We start from the raw sequence: 17476 nt of genomic DNA, 5'->3' as shown, positions 1-17476 counted from the left end.
TCTTCTGACAGGGATTGGACTGGACGATGGGTTGAGGGATGCTGGTGAGGAGTGAGCTTCTTGGATCAGGTGGACACTTGAGACTATGTTGGCATCTCCTGCCTGGAGAGGAGATGAGAGAGTAGAGGGGGTTAGAAGCTGGCGAAATGGACACAAAAAGAGAGAGTGGGCTGTCTCATTAGGGCGACAGTAATTGGGAGTATGTAGCAAGGTGTATATAAGTTTTTGTGTGAGAGGCTGACTTGATTTGTAAACTTTCACTTAAAGCACAAAAATTATTAAAAAAAAAAAAAAAAAGAGGAGGCCCTCCAGGCAAGTCTTTGAAAATGACTATGTATGTCGAGACAGAATTTGATTAAAAAACAACTTCACATTTTATTTTATGGAGTATGGTCATTTGTTGAGGTGAAAGCATTTGTGCGTAAGAGATGGCTGTTCTGATACAGACTCCAAATAAAAAGCCAAACACTCCCCACCCCACATGGCACAGTGAGCACTTTCCATGACTAGCTCATCGTCCTGTACACAGGCATTTCATTTATCAGAGGTGAAGGTGCTTAACAGCATTGGTAACTTTACAAATTCTGCAGAAAGGATGAGATTTTTATTAAATTGGCGTAGTGTACACTTTACATATTCACAGAAAGTTAGAGAAATTAAAATGCATTTTAAGTAATTTTTTTCCTGCCAAACTGAGTTCAATTCAGGTCTTCTTTCCCACAGAATGCAAAAAAGTCATCCAGGAGGCAACCCCACTGTTGTTCAGTTACAAATTACTAGATGTTAGAAATAGTTGCCTCTGAAGGCAAATGTTTATTTTAAAGTTAGTAGCACACTTAACATATAATCTAATGTTAGAAAAGCCACTTTTTTTGAAGGCACGGTTAGTATCCAGCTCACCTGTGGAAATCAGAATCTGTGTTAAGGGCCATGCCCGGCAAGAGGGAGCCCATCCCACAGCCAAACCCAGCCCGGGCACCTTTGTTGAGTGTCTCCATTAGATGAGTTTAGGCTAGATGGTAGAATGTTTTCTGTTTGATCACAATCATCATGTGAACATAATCTCCGAAAATGCTACCAACTTTGTTTTATAAAGTAGCATGAGTAACCAGTTCTTTGTGGCATGAGAGCAGGGCGAAGATACAGCACAAACAAGATGGTGGGCTAGCGTAGCTTAGACAGTCCTTTGGCCAAGGCCTTAGAACAAGAACAAGAACGAGAACAAAATACAGGAGCCCTTCCGCATGTGAGCAGAAAACAAATTTCCAGAAAAGTGAGGGCAATTCTCCTTCCATATGCTTGGGGTAAAAAGGAGGAGAGGGTATTGGCTTCACTGATGCAACAAAAGATAGGGACGGTACATAAAATCCGATATTACTCTGCTTCAAGTCAGTTAAATCACGAAGCCAATCATGCAAACTGTCCCTGTGACTCAGGAAGGCTGCTGAAGAGACTGTTTGGTGGTGGCCTTTAAGTGAGTTTATTCGAAAAAACATGTTTAGGTCTAAGGTGTCTTGACTAATTTCCAGAATCTAGGCCCAATGATAAGGAGAAACAAGTTATCATGACATGAAAGCAGGTGGTAGAGAGGAAAAATGGGAATGGATGGAAACGCCCACGTGGCTGTTCTTCACTCTGGTTTCAGGCATCTGAGCAGCGTTTTAACCGAAGCCCTCTGAATTAGCTGTTTGAGTTGGGTGTATGTTAAAAATGTTCCTTTTATCAGCTACCAAGAAAATAATATTGAGCTCATCTATGAACAAGCCTCTAAACTGGACTTCCTGGGATGTGCATGATAAGCATGCATCAGGCTCCCTGAGGCTGGGGCATGACCAGTGTCAGAGAGAGCTGTGTTTGCCAGTGGAGGCTGTCAGTACTTTTAGGAAGGTCCTGCACCATGGGATGGACCTTTTACAAACTGCTACATAAATAAATACTAATGCGTTGCTGCAGCACTTTAGAGGCTTCCTTTGCTGTAAGGGACTCCTGTCTAGAGGCTGCAGTGCACAGAGGAAATTATCACACCACAGCAGAGGTCACCAAGGCCAGTCCTGTTAAATGGTGAAAGGCACTGTTATTTTTAACTGTTTCCTGACCTGTCACGCTATCAAAATCAGTCCTTCTCACCATCTTTAAAATATATTCATTTATGCTTAAAAGACAGGGGTGAAAAAAAAAAAAAGGCAAGGGTCTTGTGGCTTCATTTCATTGGCAGTCCCAACAAAAAGAAATTCATTTTATTACAGAAATCAATTTTACATGCTTTCAAAGGATCTTTTTTGTAAGATGAAAAGAGAGAACAAGCTGGACCAATTAAAATGATCACGTGTGTGTTTAAGCCAAATGCTTCTACACAAAGTCAGCATCATTTGTGGAACTCTGAGTTCCAGTCCTGAAATTGGGTGACCGAGAACAAAGGGGTGAGTCTCGTCACCTTGGCTCAAATCACCCTCTGCAAGGAGCATGGGTGGGGATGCTGGATAAGTCAGGAGACCCCAGGTACTAAATAAACATCTGCCACACACCCCAAGCCTGGTCAACAGGGTGACTCTAAGAAGGGTAGGGTGCTCAGTGGAAGGAGACCCCTGCTTGACCATTAACCTCCAAATCGTGTCTATGTGATCCTCTGTTCCCATAAATCCTATAGGGCCGCCCAGTTGGTCAGCCAGGCAGCCTTGAGCCAGTAGAGACTCTGTTCCCAACCACAGTCGGAGAGCTAGAGATGACCACATGGGGTCCAGATGGCACATGAGCCATGCTGTTTGGAGCCCTCCTACTAAAACCCATGCCAAAGATGGAGGGACAGTGGGGGAAGGGGGACAGCTATCTAAAACAGCAAAGAACGCTGCCACACTCCATTCCCCAATCTAATGGAGTCTTTTCCGGGTGGTTGAAAATCACAATGTGCTCAGTGTGGGAGGGGATGATGGCTGCCCAACAAAGGTGTGGAAGACCCCCTCCCCCACATGGCCCCTCAGTACTGTGATTCATGGGAAGGCTGAGGAATGAGAGCTACAGCAAACAGAGAAAGGGTTGGCAGTTCCAAGATTGAAATTCTGCCCACATTTTCCATATGCTCATTAAAGTGAGAAATGCAACTCTTTCTTCTCATCCCAGTAAACAAAGGCCTGAGATATTCAGGGCCAGGCTACTGCGCCTGGACTAAAATGCTAAGTATTCAGTTGAAGGAACTTAGAAAGATGTTGACCCCAAGAAAGTGGGACACACGCTTCCTCAGAACAACAAAATCTCTTACAACCCACTCTGGTACAACATTTGCAAACACGCAGTAAATTACATACTAAAATAGGAGGTGAATTTCTTGGGCATTTAAAAAAAGACCTTTCGAATCTCTTCATCACAATGGAGTGGAAAACCTCCAGCTTTAAAGTTGTCGGACTTTCTTTTCTGTGGTTTTTATATTAACATCTAACTTGTCCACTTTGGTTGTGAGCCGGTCCAGGATGTCATCTTGCTCCTCGATCTCTGTCTGCATACCCAAGGCTATGTCCTTTAGGCGGCCCAGTCCCATGGACAGCTCATCTGTGGGAGAAGGAACAACACGCAGGCCTGAGCACACACAGGCATTTAGATTGCTGGGTCTGCTTCCTCATAAGACAGGCTCCAGTTACATTTTCCAAAATATGTGCAAGTCAAAAGAAAACCTGTTTACTCAATACAAAGTAATATGTGCTTAATGTAGAACCCTCCTCCTTCCCCCAAAGAAAACCACTGTCAAGGCTGGTGGTTTGAACCTACCCAGTGGTACCATGGAAGAAAGGCCTGGAGATCTACTTCCGTAAAGATTACAACCAAGAAAACCTTATCAAGCACTTCTACTCTGTAACACATGGAGTCGCCATGAGTTGGAATAGACTTGGTGGCAACGGGTTTGTTTTTTTTTTTTTTGGTTCTCCCAGTGCTTCCAGAAATACATATAGATACACAGTTTTTCAGCTGCCTTTTAATGTTCCAGTAGGTTACCGCACATTATAACATCAGCTAGTACCTGTTGTGGATTGAACTGTGTCCCCCCAAAATGTGCGTCAACTTGGCTAGGCCATGAGTCTGAGAATTGTGCGAGTGTCCACAATTTTGCCATCTGATGTGATTTTTCTGTGTGTCGTAAATCCTACCGCTATGATGTTAACAGGAGCCCTGGTGGTGAAGTGGTTAAGAGCTCAGGCTGCTAACCAAGAGTTTGAATCTACCAGCTGCTCCTCAGAAACCCTATGGGGGCAGTTCTACTCTGTCCTATCAACTTGAAGGCACAGAACAATAGAACATGATGTCAATGAGGCAGGACTCGATTTACAGGATTAGGATGTATTTTGAGTCAATCTCCTTTGAGATATAAAAGAGAGAACTGAGCAAAGAGGAAAGGGACCTCCAACCACCAAGAAAGCAGAGATGGGAGCAGAGCATGTTCTTTGGACCCGGGAACCCTATGCTGAGGAACGCCTAGACCCACAGGGAAGGTATATGACAAGGACCTTCCCCCAGAGTCTACAGAGAATCCAGGAGCTGGCACTCTGAATTCAGACTTCTAGCCTCCTAAACTGTGAGAGAATAAACTTCTGTTTGTTAAAGCCATCCACTTGTGGTATTTCTGCTACAGTAGCACTAGATAACTAAGACAGTACCCAAGGAAAAGACACAGAGGAACCTGGAAATCCTTCCCAGGCCCTATGGGGAGTACCTGGAGAATTCACTGGTCACTCCCAGCCAGATCTATTGACATGCTCTTCAGGACCAAAAACTCCTCTGTACACAGAACTCAACAGTGCCTCCTTTCCTTCTTTCCACCTCCAGATCCCTAAACTAATCAAACATAGATCCATAGATGCAAATGTGGGGATCTCTGAGACAGGCCTGGGAAGCCCTGTCCAGCTGAAGTCCCTGATATCCAGGCTGCTGTAGCCCTAGGCCCACCTCTAGGTAAGGCTGCATGCCCCCAGCCCCCTCTAAGTGTGGCAGGAGAAGGAGGGAGTCCATTCCTGCCCTGGTGCCTGGGCTGCTCTGCCAGAATACACATGCACTGCAGACGTGCCCACCGGACCCAAACGCTATGGAAGCCCTTACCTACGCTATTAGAAGTCCTACTACCCCACGTTCATTCACTCGTTGCTGCCACTTCCCAGACCAGGAACACCTCAGTGCTGTGGAAATGCCAGGCAACGATGGTTAGCTCACACTTCCCACAGCTTACTGGTACCATTTGCCGCGGAACTGACTTTGACTCATGGCAACCCTCTGTGTGTCAGAGTAGAATTGTGCTCTGTGAGTTTGCATGGCTGATTTTATGGCAGTAGATCACCAGGCCTTTCTTCTGAGGTGCCTCTGGGTGGATTTGAACCTCCAACCTTCCGGCTGAGTGCTTAACTGTTTGCACCACCCAGGAAACCCTTACTAAGAACAGCATGCCAGAGGGAAGAGAAAGGAGAGAAGAGATAGTGCTTTGTAAGACTTCTTAATTGCTAAATCAAAGATAAAATGTTATACCAAAAAAAAAAAAAAAAAGGCAGAATATACAAATACTTAACACCAGCACCAGAAATCTAAACAGAATTGGTTATTTTTTAAAATGGCCTTCAGGTTGATGCTTCTTGGGTTTACTGACACCTATGACCCTGTATAAGGAGCCCTGGTGGCATAGTGGTTAAGTGCTTGGCCGCTAACCAAAAGATTGGCAGTTCGAACTCATCAGCTGCTCCAGGGGAGAAAGATGTGGCAGCCTGCTTCTGTAAAAATTTACAACCTTGGAAACCCTGTGGGTCAGTTCTACCCTGTCCTATAGGGATGCTATGAGTTGAAATTGACTTGACAGCAACGAGTTTGGTTTTTTTGGTTTGTGTAATGGACTAAATTGTGTCCCCCCAAAACGTGTGTCAACTTGGCTAGGCCTTGATTCCCAGTGTTGTGTGATTGTCCACCATTTTGTGATCTGATGTGCTTATCCTACGTGTTGTAAATCGACCTCTATGATGTCAATAAGGCAAGATTAGAGGCAGTTGTGTTAATGAGGCAGGACTCAATCTACAAGATTAGGCTGTGTCTTAAGCCAATACTCTTTTGAGATACAAAAGAAGTGAGCAGAGAGACATGGGGAATTCATGCCACCAAGAAACAAGAGCCAGGAGAACAGGGAGTCCTTTGGACCCGAGGTCCCTGTGTTGAGAAACTCCTAGACCAGGGGAAGACCGATGGCAGGGATCTTCGCCCCACGCGAAAAGAGAGAGAAAGCCTTTTGTTGGAGCTGACGCCCTGAATTCGGACTTCTAGCCTCCTAGACTGTGAGAGAATACATTTGTTTGTTAAAGCCATTTTTGTTATATCAGCACTAGATGACTAAGACAGTTTGTGACCCATTTATTCTAAGAAGAGTGAACCTGTAAGGTCATATCAGGCCTTGGAAAAGAACAAAGGACACGCAGATAGCTTCATGGAGATAAGGAGTAAGATAAAGTGAAGCTGCCGGGCAATGGAGTTGAAACAGGGACTAAAGCCAAGTGAGACCTGCCTGCATGGGTCCTGGAAACAGGGGAGTGTGGTACAAAGGGCAGAGCATATACGCCGAGGGCAGTGAGGCATAAGCCCACCTAGAAGGGCATGTGCCAGCATGCTGAGGAACCACCTGGTTCCACCCGAATCTTCCTCCTGCACCATGCTGTATCCTTTGTGGACTGCGCTGGCTGCAAGCCTCATCTCCAACTGCTCACCCTCTGCCTCCAGTGGTGGTTTTACTCAGCTCTCTTCTGCATGACTCCCAGATTTCAGTCCTTCATCAGTATTCCCTTCCTCCAGCTTCCAATCCAGCAGGCGTCAAGGACACCCTGGCCCCAGCCACGCCCTTCCTCTGGGTGAACTCTGAGTGGGAAGAATAAAGGGCTCTCAAGCCCCTCTGCGTTTCTCTGGTGTCCTGGGTGGTACAAACAGTTAATCACTTACGTGTTAACCCAAAGATTGGAGGTTTGAGTTCCCCTAGAGGCACCTCGGAAGAACGGCCTGGTGATCTTCTGCAAGGTCACAGCCACGGAAAGCCTATGCAGCAGTTTTACTCTGATACATGTGGGGTCGTCATGGATTGGAATTGACTTGACAGCAACTGGTTTGTTTCTCTGGAGTGGTCACAGCTGGACAGACATATCTTCTGGCTGTGAGATGTCTCTGCCCCGAAGGGCAGAGTCCAGAAGCCAGAGGTGGCTGTTTGAGCTGCTCTAGGGTCTGAGGGCAAAGGGCAGTTGTGGCTTGGGCTGAGGCCGGCTGGGTGTAGAGAGCACACACTGTGGTAATGTATGGAGACAGCCCTCTCCCACATGCAGGCATTGTGGGAATGAAGGTTGAAGTGTGAGCACTCACACCCAGGCAAAGAGGGTCAGCTCTGGACAGAAGAAATATACTTCTTGTATTTATTTAGTTTTACTTATATTTATCTACTAAAATCCATGTCTTACTTGTATGAAAATTAAAAAAAAATGTTTACAAAATATTATATTCACTAACTTCATTTTATGAACTAGTTATAAAATGTGGCTAAAGGATGGGAGGATAGAGAGAGTTGGAAGCTGGCAAAAATGTCACGAAAGGAGAGACTGGAAGGGCTGACTCATTGGGGGAGAGCAAGTGGGTATACGGAGTAAGATGTATCTAAACTTATATGTGACAGTCTGACTTGATTTGTAAACATTCACTTGAAGCTCAATAAAAGTTAATAAAAAAAAAAAAAAGTGTGGCTAAAGATTTCCACACAGGAAGAGCCAAAGGACTGTTTACAAAACACTGGAAATAACCTAAGCGTCCATGAGCGGGGGTTGGGACTGTTAAAAACGATACTTTTCAAGAAAATTTTGTAGTTTAGGAAAATGTGGAAGATAATAAGGTAAAAGCAGGATAAAAAATTGTATACACTGAATGACCCCAAATCCACCTGAGAGCTGTATATCCAGGTGCAGATGTTTGTGAAAACAGGAGACTCACACCAAAACAGAGGCTGGGTGGGGCAGGAGGATCCATCCCCATCGCCACCAGTGGCTGTGGGGTCAACTCCAGCTCCTGGTGCCCCCAAGCGTGTCAGAGCAGACCTGTGCTCCATAGGGCTTCCTGTGGCTGGTTTTTCGGATGTAGACTGCAATGGGTGGTTATTTCCTTATGGCACTTACCTAATTCCATCAGTTTCTACAATGAACATAATCAGAAACACAGCTGACATGTAACTGAAAGAAGCATCAGTGCTCTCTATTTGCTCAGCAAGTGGTGGTAAGGGCTGCTCACCTGCTCCTCAGGGGTTCGCACCAACAGCCCAACAATGGATCTTCATGCGTTTACATTTTGTCTCCTACAAGATTCCTCTAACCTGTTGCTGTAATGTCGTTTCTGACTCATAGTGACCCTACAGGACAGAGTAGAACTGCCCCATAGGATTTCTGAGAGCCGGCTGGTGGATTCGAACTGCCAACCTTTTGGTTAGCAGCTGTAGCTCTTAGCCACTGCACCACCAGGGTTCCTAGGAACCTGAAATTTTATCATCTGCTTCACCCATTCTGCTAGGCTCCTGCAATGGGCTGGGAGACTGAGCAAATGGTCTGGCAGCCTCAGGGAGGCTCCTGTTTGTAGAGGACGCAGCACGTGGGAGACACCACCTGGGATGAGCCCAGGGACCTCCCACAGACCAACCCCTATGTTCCACACCCACCACTCAGCTTGAGCTTCACATAGTCCAATTATCCCTTCACTGAGAGTGACCATCAGGTGCTCGCCTGCGAGGCCCAGGTGTAGAGTGGTGAATAAAGTAGACATGTTCCTGTGCTCTCTGGGGCTTAGTCTGCGGGAAGACAACAGGTAACCCAGCAGATCCAACAGTGTGCTCGGAGAGAATAGGGGGTGGTGGTGGGGGGCACCACTTAAACGGGACTCACAGTGTGAGGAGGTGGAGGACACTCTAGCAGAACAGTGGCAAGCGGGAGGACCCCCAGGCAGGGAAGACCTCGGTGCATTGGCTGGTGTGAGCCGGCACTGATGAGGGCAAGATGGGGTTGAGAGATGGGTTGGGGGGAAGTCTAAGGCCTGGCAAGGAGCCTGGGTGGTGTTCTAAGTGTGTGGGGCAGCCCCGAGAGGGTGTAATAAGACCACTCTGGCAGCTGGGTGGCAAACAGACCAGGCACTCGTAAGAGGTATATTACGATGTTAGCTCACATAGCCCTCCTGATGGCCCTGAGAGGTGGATTCTGCTCCTGTCCCCATCTCCTAGTGGAGGAAACCAGGGTCCCGAACCACGAGCTGACATGGACGGACAGAGCAAGGGCGTGTATCCAGGCCAGCTGAGGACTTGGACTGCTGTTACAACTCAAACAAGAGCTGAGAATGGCTTGAAGGAGATGAGGAGAGGTGGACAGGCTCTATGGATGCTCAGGGGGTGCAGTGGGCATGACTTGATGTTGCGTTTGGTGTGGGGTGAGGGAGACCCAGGCACCAGGTTTCTGTCCGGAGCAAGCGGGTGGCTCCTGCTGTGCTGCGTTTGAGCTGCCTGGAAGCCATGTGTCCTAACCATGACTTGCCGAGGCTGGCGCAGCTTTTGAGTCTTACCCAGGTTGCTGTCGATCTTCTGGTGATAAGCACGAAGGTGTGGATTCTTGGGGTAAGTGTCAGAATTCACAGCAGTGCTAGTCTCTCTGGGGATGGAGTCTAATTTCAAAAAGAAACACCAAGAGAACAGTTAACTGATGTCTTTTCCAACAGTAGTTCACAAAATTAATCTTAATCTGGAAAATGGGTGGATCAAATAAGGTGAGTGGTCCTGAACCCTGTGACGAGGCAAGTATGGGTATAAACATCTGGATAAACGTATGAGGGACAGAAGCAGGCTGGCCTGACCGGAGCTGGGCCGGTGGAGAAATGCCCATGAACAAGTCAGGGTTCCAGTCTCCCCCAGCCCTTTGGAGATCACAGACCCCTAACACCTGGGTCACCTGGTCAGATGCTGGTACAAGCTCTGGAAAGAGATACAGATCCATACAAGTAACGATATAGCAGTGGTGATGCAAAAAATGAAAACCTGCCAGGCTCAGGGGGCAAAGTCTGGAAAACAAAGCTTAAAACTAAAAATTGCTGTTATGGAAATGAGGTTAGCAGTGACTTTTTCCTTCTTGAAATCTATTTCTAGGGTTATGCTGTCTTTTCACTTAAAACAGAAGAAGGATTGTATATAATGCACACTTGCCCAAAGAAAGCTTCCCTGGATTTTGGTTTCTAAATTCACACAGAAAAGCTACTTCTGTCATCATAGTTTACATTTTTTGAGGGTGTCTGAGTTATCTAGTGCTGCTGTTACAGAAATACACAAGTGGGTGGGTCTAACAAACAAATTTATCCTCTCAGTTTGTTATTGTTAGGTACCGTCAAGTGGTTTTTGACTCACAGCAACCCTATGTACAAAAGAACGAAACACTGCCCAGTCCTGTGCCATGCCTACAATCGTTGTTATGCTTGAGCCCATTGTTGCAGTCACTGTGTCAATTCATCTCATTGCGGTCTTCCTCTTTTTCATTGACCCTGTACTTTACCGAGCATGATATCCTTCTCCAGGGACTGATCTCTGCTGCCAACATGTACAAAGTATGTAAGATGCAGTCTCACCACCCTTGCTTCTAAGGAGCACTCTGGTTGTACTTCTTTCAAGACAGATCTGTTCCTTTTGGCAGTCAATGGTATATTCAGTATTCTTCGCCAACACCACAATTCGAAGGCGTCAATTCTTCTGTCTTCCTGATTCATTGTCCAGCTTTCGCATGCATATGATGCTACTGAAAATACCATGGCTTGGGTCAGGCGCACCTTAAGTCTTCAAGGTGACATCTTTGCTTTTCAATACTTTAAAGAGGTCTTTTGCAGCAGATTCACCCGATGCAATGTGTCTTTTGATTTCTTGACTGCTGCTTTCACAGGTGTTGATTGTGGATTCAAATAAAATGAAATCGTTGACAACTTCGATCTTTTCTCCATTCATCATGATGCTGCTTATTGGTCCAGTCATGAGGATTTGTTTTATGTCATGGTGCAATTCATACTGAAGGCTATGGTCTTTGATCTTCATCAGTGTTTCAAGTCCTCTTCACTTTGAGCAAGCAAGATGTGTCATCTGCATAATGCAGGTTGGTTAATGTTTAGGAGGCTAGAAGTCCAAATTCGGGTGCTGGCTCTGGGGGAAGGCTTGGGTTTGGTTTTTCTTCATGTAGTATGGAGTCTATGTTCTCCTCTCTCAGCTCCCTCACTTGTTTCATCTCTTTTACATTTCAAAAGAGATTAACTCAAAGAACACTGTCAACTAGTTCTGTGTCATTAACATAACAAAGACAACCATTCCCAAATGGAATTATAACCACAGGCATAGAAGTTAGGATTTACAACACATATTTTGGAGGAACACAATTCAATCCATAGGGAGGGAAACATCTCGTTAGACTTACTGCATTTCCTAAAGCATCAATTCACTGAGTCCCATTCTGCACACACAGTGTCACTTGTTTTGACTCTCTGAAATTAATAGGAAAAAAACAAAACTAAGACAGTTGCCATGGAGTCGATTCAGATTCATGGTGACGCCATGTGTGTCAGAGTGGAATTGTGCTCCAGTGTTTTCAATGGCTGGTTTTTTGGAAGTAGATTGGCACACCTCTGGGTGAACTCAGTCGCAAACCTGTCAGTAGCCAAGTGCTTAACCTTCTGTGCCACCCAGGGACTCCAAAGTTAATATACACTGCAGCAACTAAAGCTTTCTTAAATTCCCTAAAACCAGGTCTTTTAAGGTACATGGCTCTGATGTCACTTCTCCAGAGAAAAAGGGCAGGTTTTTCCAAGCCATGAACACTTTGTCTTTTCTCTCTTCTTTTTGTTGTTTTTGCCTGAACTGTGCCAATCTCAGTCTTTGCTGACCCCCAGCTCTTCCCCCATCAGGTCTCTCCCTAGTTGTGTCCACGAGGACAAGGGTGGGTCCCAGCTCCTGAAGGGCACATCCTTCAAGGTAGCACACGAGCATTTAGTTTGCTTACTGTTAGATATTCCTGGTTTTCTAGAGGCCTACAGAAGCCCCTGGGCAGGCTAATTTCTTTTCTAGGTGTTATGGGTTGAATAGTGTCCCCCAAAAATATGTGTTGTAAATCTTAACCTCTGTATCTGTGGTTATAATCCCATTTGGGAATAGGATTTTTGTTACCTTAATGACAAAGTACATTGTAGGGTGTGTTTTAAGTCAATCTCTTTTGAGATATGAAAGACATTAAACAAGCAATTGAGCAAGCCAAGATGGGGGAAGACAGATGCCACACAACATTGAGTATCATCAAGGAGCCAAGGAACTGACTGAAAAGACAAGGACAGTCCTCCAAAGTCAACAGAGAGAGAAGGCCTTTCCCTAGAGCTGGCACCCTGAATTTGGACTCCGGCCTCCTAAACTGTGACAGAATACCTTTGTTTGTTAAAGCCACCCAACTGTGGCATTTCTGTTACAGCAGCACTTGATAACAAAGACAGAATTTGGTACTGGCAGTTGGGTGCTGCACTAACAAATAATATGTGGAAGGGATTTTGGAATTGGTAATGGATGGAGGCTGGGAGAGTTTTAAGGTACCTAATAATAAAAGACTAGACTGCCATGAAAAGACTGCTGGTAGGATTATGGACGTCAAAGGCAATTCTGGTGAGGGCTCAGGAGGAAGTGAGAGAGCCATAAAGGAAGTTGCTATTGTCTTAGAGAATACATGTGGCGCCATCAACAGAATGTTGCTAGACATGAGGATATCAAATGTGCTTCTGGGGAGGCTTTAAAAGAAAATGATGAACGTGTGAGTGGAACAATGGAGGAAGGGCGATGCTTTTTATGTGGTGGCAAAGAACTTGTCTGAATTATGTTAGAATATTTGGTGGAAGGTAGAACTTGTAAATGATGAACTTGGGTATCTGGCTGAGCAAGGTCTTAAAGAGGCCGTGTGGTTTCTCCTTGCCACTTAGAGCGGTAAAATGTGAGAGGAAAGTGATGAATTTAAAAATGAACTGTGCAAAACGAAAACAAAACTTTAAAGATTTGGAAAATTCTGTAGAACAAAGTAAGGACACGTGTCCTAGAATTTTCACCAAGGCCATGGTTACACAATCTTTTATTAAAGAGATTAAGTCTGTGACTAATGGCTCTTACCAGTTACCACAGCAGAAAACCCATCAGCTTAGACTAAAGGGGGAAGAGAGAGAAAGACTTCCCCTAGAGCTGGTGCCCTGCATTTGGACTTCTGGCCTTCTGTGAGAAAATAAATGTCTGTTTCTTAAAGCCACCCACATGTGGTATTTCTGTTACAGCAACACTAGATACCTAAGATGCCAGGTAAGGGATGTTTCTGTGCATACCATTTGATATGACTAAAAGGATCTGACACAAAACACATTCTGTCTTGCACATCTGTCCACACTGCTAACTCTCCGCCCAGTCAGGCTTGGGGTTGTTAATAGTTTCCTGTTGCTGCTTAACAAATGACCACAAACTGAGCTTCCAGTTCTGGAGATTCGAAGTCCCACATGGGTCTCAAGGGCTAAGGTCAAGGTGTCAGCGTAGCTGTGTCCCTTCTGGAAGCTCTAGGGAAGAATCCATTTCTTTGCCTTTTCCAGCTTCTAGAGGCTGCCTACATGCCCTGGCTGGTGGCCCCCTTTTCCATCTTCAAAGCCAGTAACATAGCATCTTCAAATCTGACTTTCTCTCTCTTCTGTCTCCCTCTTCCACTTACAAAGGGGGTGATTGTGATTATGTTGGGCCCACCTGGATAATCCAGGATCCTCTCTCCATGTCAAGGTCAGCTGACTGGCATCATTCACCTGCAACCTTCACTGCCATTTTGCCATGTAACCTCACACACTCACAGGTTCTGGGGATTAGGATGCAGACATCTTTCGGACACTATTCTATCTACCACAGTGGTTTTGCTGCAGTTGGCACTGCACTACCCAAAGAGCTCAGAGCTACATGGGGCAAGAACTGATGGTGGACAGGCTCATTTTCAATGAAACACAGGCCCCCACTTCTTTATCTCCTTCCATGAGAGAGGAGGAATGATTCCCACTTTCACACACACTTCCGGTAGCTTGCACCTGGTGCTGCTTCCCTTATGTCCTGTACCCAGCACGTGTGTGACAGATGCTGGGGCCCCCACCCCACTCAGGGCCAACACCAATCCCCACAGAGTCCAAGGGCAGATGTGAGTGTAGGTCTCCACTAACCTGAATCGTCCAGCTTTCTGAGGTTTGGGTGGCTGGCCTGGTACTTTGACTCCTGTTCTTTACTTGTTGTTATGGCTTCTTTCAATCTTTGGATAGAAATTAAGAAAAAAGAAAAATTTTAAGGAAAGGTACCTATCACAGCGCTGTGAGTCTTTTCACATAATGCCTGTATGCAGAAAATCAAATGCCTTCTCTGTACTAACCTCCTTCTGACCAAAACTAGTGATATTTTGACAGTAGTTCCTGGGAGCCTTGTCTTCTGGTACAGGAAGCTTACAAAGACGCCAGCCTTAGAAGCTTAGCATTTAACTAGACAGCCCTTTCTTGTGAAAAGTGCTAGGACCAGGCAGAAAAAAGTATATGCCAACGACTAAATGGGTATTTTAGACCAAGGGTTGGCAAACCGCGACCACAGACCCAATGTGGCCCACAGCCTGTTTCCATATGGCCCTTAAGATGACCACTTGTAAGCGCTTAGGTGATACAGAACATGAACTCTGACCCTCAATTAAAGATTTCATTCTTCTCTTAAGTAAACCTATAATACAAAAAAAAAATTGTACTCAATTATTATATTTAGGATTCCATCACTAAAAATTTATGGAAATTTCTCTCGTTATATAAAAAACCAAAACCACACCAGTTGCCGAGTCGATTTTGACTCAAGGTGACTCCGTGTGTGTCAGAGGAGGACTGTGCTCCGCAGGGCTTTTTGCGGCCGATTTTATCCGATGTAGACCAATCACCAGGACCTTCTGCCCACTCACCCCTGGGCGGACTCGAGCCGCCAATCTTCCTTAGCTGCTGAGCACTTAGTCACCTGTGCCACCCAGGGACTCTCCTGTTACTAAGTACCTACACAGTATCTTTGATCTTGCTCCCTGGCCCTCAGCCTAAAATATTTATTATTTGGCCCCTTGCAGAGAAAGTTTGCCAATCTCTGATGCAAACAAGGACTTTTCTCTGCAATTCAGCAATGTTCAGACCGTACCCAGCACCCACAGAACCGCTGCAGGCATGGCAGCTGCCCCCGTCACAGCTGGGGCACTGAACAGCCTGCTCCTCTCCACCAGCCACTTTGTCAGTCAAGCTGGGAATCCCCCTCCACGTGGCTCCACCCCCAGCAATCCAGGCCAATGAAGTCCTCTTGGTCCTAGAAATTGAGTCCCTCCTCTCTGTCCCTTCTGCCCTACCTTGCTTATCTTTATGTGGATTACGACAAAATGAGCATCTACTTTCCAATCCTGACTCCACTGGCTGACCTGCACGTCTCCCGGTCCAGTCTTTACCAGCTCCCACCCCTCAGGAGGAAGCCTAGGCTCCCGCAGCCAACAGCGTGCAGATGTCCAGTGCTCCAGCTATGTGCAGAATGTAGTGGCGCCTCGGGACACCTGAGGACTTAACACTTGTGGCTCTAATTGCTCAGAAGCAATCATGGAAGGCCTAGAAGAACATGCCAATTTCTCCAAGAATGAAAGTGAACCCTGTTTGTTGCCAGGCTGGGTGTAGGAGGGAGACGCTTGCTCTGAGTCTGCCTAGCCTGCACACGTCACAGCTGACTTTCTCTCTCTGCTCTCACGCACACAGTTAGTAATATGTAATTGATGTAACTTGGTTTCTCCATGTAAAACAAGCCCCCCAGTAAAAAAAAAAAAAAAAAAAAAGGCCAATTTCTAGGGATAGTAATAGAAGTGATATGAAAGGGAAGAGTCTAAGAAAGCGATGATGCCTGGCCAAAAACCACGTCCTGAATAAGTCAGAGAGGTTAAAATTTAGGAGTGGTTTAACTCTATGGCACTACTGGATCCCCCAGGTGCTTTAAATGGAAATGAGAAACAGCACTTTATGACTGCTGTGTCAGCAAGAACAAAAACGGCTTACCAAGAGACAAAGCTTTTAGGTTTACACGATAAGGACATACACAGGAAATGCGCACATGAGCAGAAGCCTGACTAAGAGAAACGTGTTTTAAAAGCTTTGTAAATGTCAGTGTGCCTGTATTTATGAGTTAATAACGGATTGTGACAGGACCACAAAAATTTTAGTCACGGCTGACTGCCTAATTTTACAGAAGCATTGTGGTGATGTTTGCAAATTTAGGGACTTAAGCGACGGCAGACCGTATCTCACCTACATGTCCCATGTCCAGAGTGTGCTAGACTCCTCGCTCTCCAGACTGCCAACACCTTCTGGATCCCTGCTCCCCATGCTTTGTCTGCCTAGGCTTTGCACCTGCTTCCCCTTCTTCAGTGGCAGCCCCCTACTTCACCTTGACTCCAGCACAAGGCCAGCACCTCCCCTGGGACGCCTTCCTTGGCCCCAGGTGCAGCCCCATCCCCCACCAGGCGTCCACTGCCTCCCAGCTGACCATCTGCCCGCCCCACACTTTCCAGCAGACAAACCGCACCACCACACCTGCAGACCCATCAAGCAGAAGTGGGTGAAGGAACCCACGCAAGAGTGCTTAGCTGCAGTGCCCACACAGCTGCACAGACCCCCTTCAGGGCACATCTGAACAGCCACTGAATTAGCGTGAGATGCTTCATTTCAGGCAGTTTTGCTTCCCTGCATTTGCTACGTGATGCCACAGAAGGCAAGGATGCCACCAATGAACGGCCACTGCCCTCACTTGTGTACTGAAGAAAAAAAAAAAACTCCAGTTAAGGGGAAAAAGTTACAGATATCTGAAATTAGGTTGAGCTGGAAAACCTGGGTTGAATGGTGATTGCAGCTGAGCCAAAAGCCCTACTTCATAACCTTGGCTGGTGTATTCACGAGAACTAAGCCCTCTGCTACCACCTACCCATCACCTGCTCCCCTTCCTGGTTTTTTCTCTCTGTTAAGTCTCAACGACTTCACTTGTCTGTTCTTTCTGCCGCCACCACTGGCTCTTTTTCCCACGTGTTTCTCCCCAGCCCCACTGTGAGCCTGAAGCAGTTTTCTAATTTCTTCCCTACTGCACCTACGTCCTGACTTGGGTGGTGGCCACACAGGTGTATGAACAGGTTAACAGTCATCGGCTCTCCATTCTGCTCCGGTGGGTCTCTGCTGATTTGGATCTGAAAGTAACCGATGAGCCCCCCAAACACACTCTTGATGCTGCTGATGGCTTCTGGCTGGTCTTCAGATCTTGATCCATCTAGCCCACCATCTTCCCATCTCCTCTGTGCGTTCTAAGACTACGCATTGATGTGCGAGTCTGTGCACTTCACTGTATATC

At 46.2% G+C, this 17476-nt stretch overlaps 1 protein-coding gene across 1 annotated transcript in view; it reads right to left on the bottom strand.

Annotated features, from left to right (window-relative positions):
- Positions 1-350: 350 nt before the first annotated feature.
- Positions 351-17476, bottom strand: part of SNAP29 (synaptosome associated protein 29) — a 30651-nt gene continuing 13525 nt past the window's right edge. Inside the window, exons 3-5 of the mRNA XM_049866281.1 lie at positions 14257-14342; positions 9583-9681; positions 351-3543 (exon numbers count right to left, since the gene is read on the bottom strand). Coding sequence (XP_049722238.1) covers positions 3386-3543; positions 9583-9681; positions 14257-14342 — 343 coding nt within the window. The 3' untranslated portion in view covers positions 351-3385. The remainder of the gene's footprint in view (positions 3544-9582; positions 9682-14256; positions 14343-17476) is intronic.

Source organism: Elephas maximus, chromosome 22, assembly GCF_024166365.1.
Source record: "Elephas maximus indicus isolate mEleMax1 chromosome 22, mEleMax1 primary haplotype, whole genome shotgun sequence".
NCBI classification, from domain to species: Eukaryota; Metazoa; Chordata; class Mammalia; order Proboscidea; family Elephantidae; genus Elephas; species Elephas maximus.
The sequence above is the reverse complement of the archived record's forward strand: the minus strand, read 5'-3'. Positions and strand labels throughout refer to the sequence as shown.